This window comes from Orycteropus afer, unplaced genomic scaffold (genome assembly GCF_000298275.1).
Source record: "Orycteropus afer afer isolate SDZICR_OR568_19922 unplaced genomic scaffold, OryAfe1.0 scaffold00070, whole genome shotgun sequence".
Classification (NCBI taxonomy): Eukaryota; Metazoa; Chordata; class Mammalia; order Tubulidentata; family Orycteropodidae; genus Orycteropus; species Orycteropus afer.
Genome location: NW_006921657.1, coordinates 3,329,210 through 3,331,112, shown reverse-complemented (window position 1 = coordinate 3,331,112; position 1,903 = coordinate 3,329,210). Strand labels below are relative to the sequence as shown.

At 38.4% G+C, this 1,903-nt stretch overlaps 1 protein-coding gene across 1 annotated transcript in view; it reads right to left on the bottom strand.

Annotated features, from left to right (window-relative positions):
* Positions 1–302: 302 nt before the first annotated feature.
* Positions 303–1,903, bottom strand: part of ECD (ecdysoneless cell cycle regulator) — a 33,724-nt gene continuing 32,123 nt past the window's right edge. The window contains exon 13 of the mRNA XM_007940622.1: positions 303–533. Within this exon, the coding sequence (XP_007938813.1) occupies positions 303–533 (231 nt within the window). The remainder of the gene's footprint in view (positions 534–1,903) is intronic.

The window sequence follows — 1,903 nt, the reverse complement described above, 5'->3', positions numbered from 1 at the left end:
CTGAGGGTGCATTGTGGTAGGTTGTGTCCTTAACATAGGGTGTGCAAATTTCCTTAATTTAGGGAATGTTTAAGGGCCTTAATTGTCTCTAATCTTCTGATTTCAGAATTTGTGCAGCTTAGAGTTTGGATCACAAAGATTAGACAACAAATGGCAATATGTAGAACTCATGGAGGAGAAGTCAACCTGTGAAACTTGTAATGAAGAAACATTTCTTACTAAATGAGTAATCTAAAATAGAAATGAATACAATCAGATTCAATATTTATTTAAGAAGAAAAAAGAGATGCTGGGTGTGTTGTTTAATGTTTTGTTGGCTTACTTGAGGGTCTGTGATCAGCGTTGTCAGGCAACTGCACTCCCATGCTTTGTAAAAGGTTGGAAGCAGGTCCTGCCAGTCCAGCTTGGGAGCTATAGGATTCCAATATATTTGAAACCAGGTTCAGGTCTACATCCACAGGTGACATAACAGATTCTCCTGCACCAGAATCTTCCTCATCTGAATTGTTATTGGTAGCCTGGGACAGAGGCTCCTTATTCAGGGAAGGAAAAGAAAATCATAGGATGAGATCCCATCAGGTTGGATGGTAGTTACAATAAAAAAGATAATTAAACAACAGTGTAAATTTGAATTCCAAATTAGAAAAAAAAAGGAACTTCTTATCCTTTGTGATAGTGAAAATGAAGTTAATAAGCTACATAATTTAACATTCTCTGACCCAAGCCATGGTATTTTCAGTTGTCTCTTATGCATGTGAATATTAGACAATGGATGAGGACTGCAGAAGAATTGATGCATTTGAATTATGGTGTTGGCAAAGAATACTGATTATACCATGGACAGCCAGAGGAACAAACAAATCTGTCTTGGAAGAAGTACAACCAGAATGCTCCTTAGAAGCAAGAATGGCCAGACTTCTTCTCTGGTAACTTTGGTCATTTTAGCAGGAGGGGGCAGTCTCTAGATAAGGATATTATGCTTGGTAAAAAGAAGAAGACCCTCAACAACTTGAACTGACACTGTGGCTGCCAACAATGGGCTCATGAACAGCAGTGATTATGAGGATGGTGCAGTACTGGGCAGTGCTGCGTTCTGTTGTACACAGGGTCGCTATGAGTTGGATCCAATGTGATGCTACCTAACAACTAGAATTTAGTTCCAAAGATTATAACACACTACTTTCTAGGAAAAGTATCGATAAAATTAAAGAATTCCTCCCTTATTTTGAAATAGCCCAAGAGAAATAACTGGAATTAATAAAGTATATTTGTAGCTTGCCTAAGAGTTTTAAAAGACATAAATGTAAAAATTTTAAATTAACATAAAAAAGACAATCGAAATTTTCTTCTAAATGAAAACCACTAGATCTTGTACCCCTACTCCCTGAATAAGAAAGCTTAAGGTAAAAACCTGAGGCTTTGTGATCAGGGGTCCAACTATAAAGACTCTGAACTGTTACTTGTTTTCTGATTTGATAGGCTGGGGAAAGGATTTAAAGGATAGCAGCTTTGTGTACAGACCTTTCTCTCTTTGCTTTGCAAACTGTAGTCTGTCAATCAATGGTACCTGCATCACTCGGGAGAGTGTCAGAAATAGAAAATCTCAGGCCTCATCCCAGACCCAATTAATTAGAATTCATATTTTAAGAAAATCCTTAGATGGTTCACATTCACATTAAAATTTAACAAATACTACTTTAGGTAAATCTAATGCATGATTTCTGTTAGGTTTTGGGAATAATATTGAAGTGATTATAGTTTCACTTGACTGCTAACCAGAAGGCTGGCGGTTCAAACCCACCAGCCGCTCCTCGGAAGGAAGGTTGGGCAATCCTACTTCCGTAGTGATACTGCCTTGGAAACCCAAGGAGGGGTCGCTATGAGTCGGGGCCGACTCGACGGC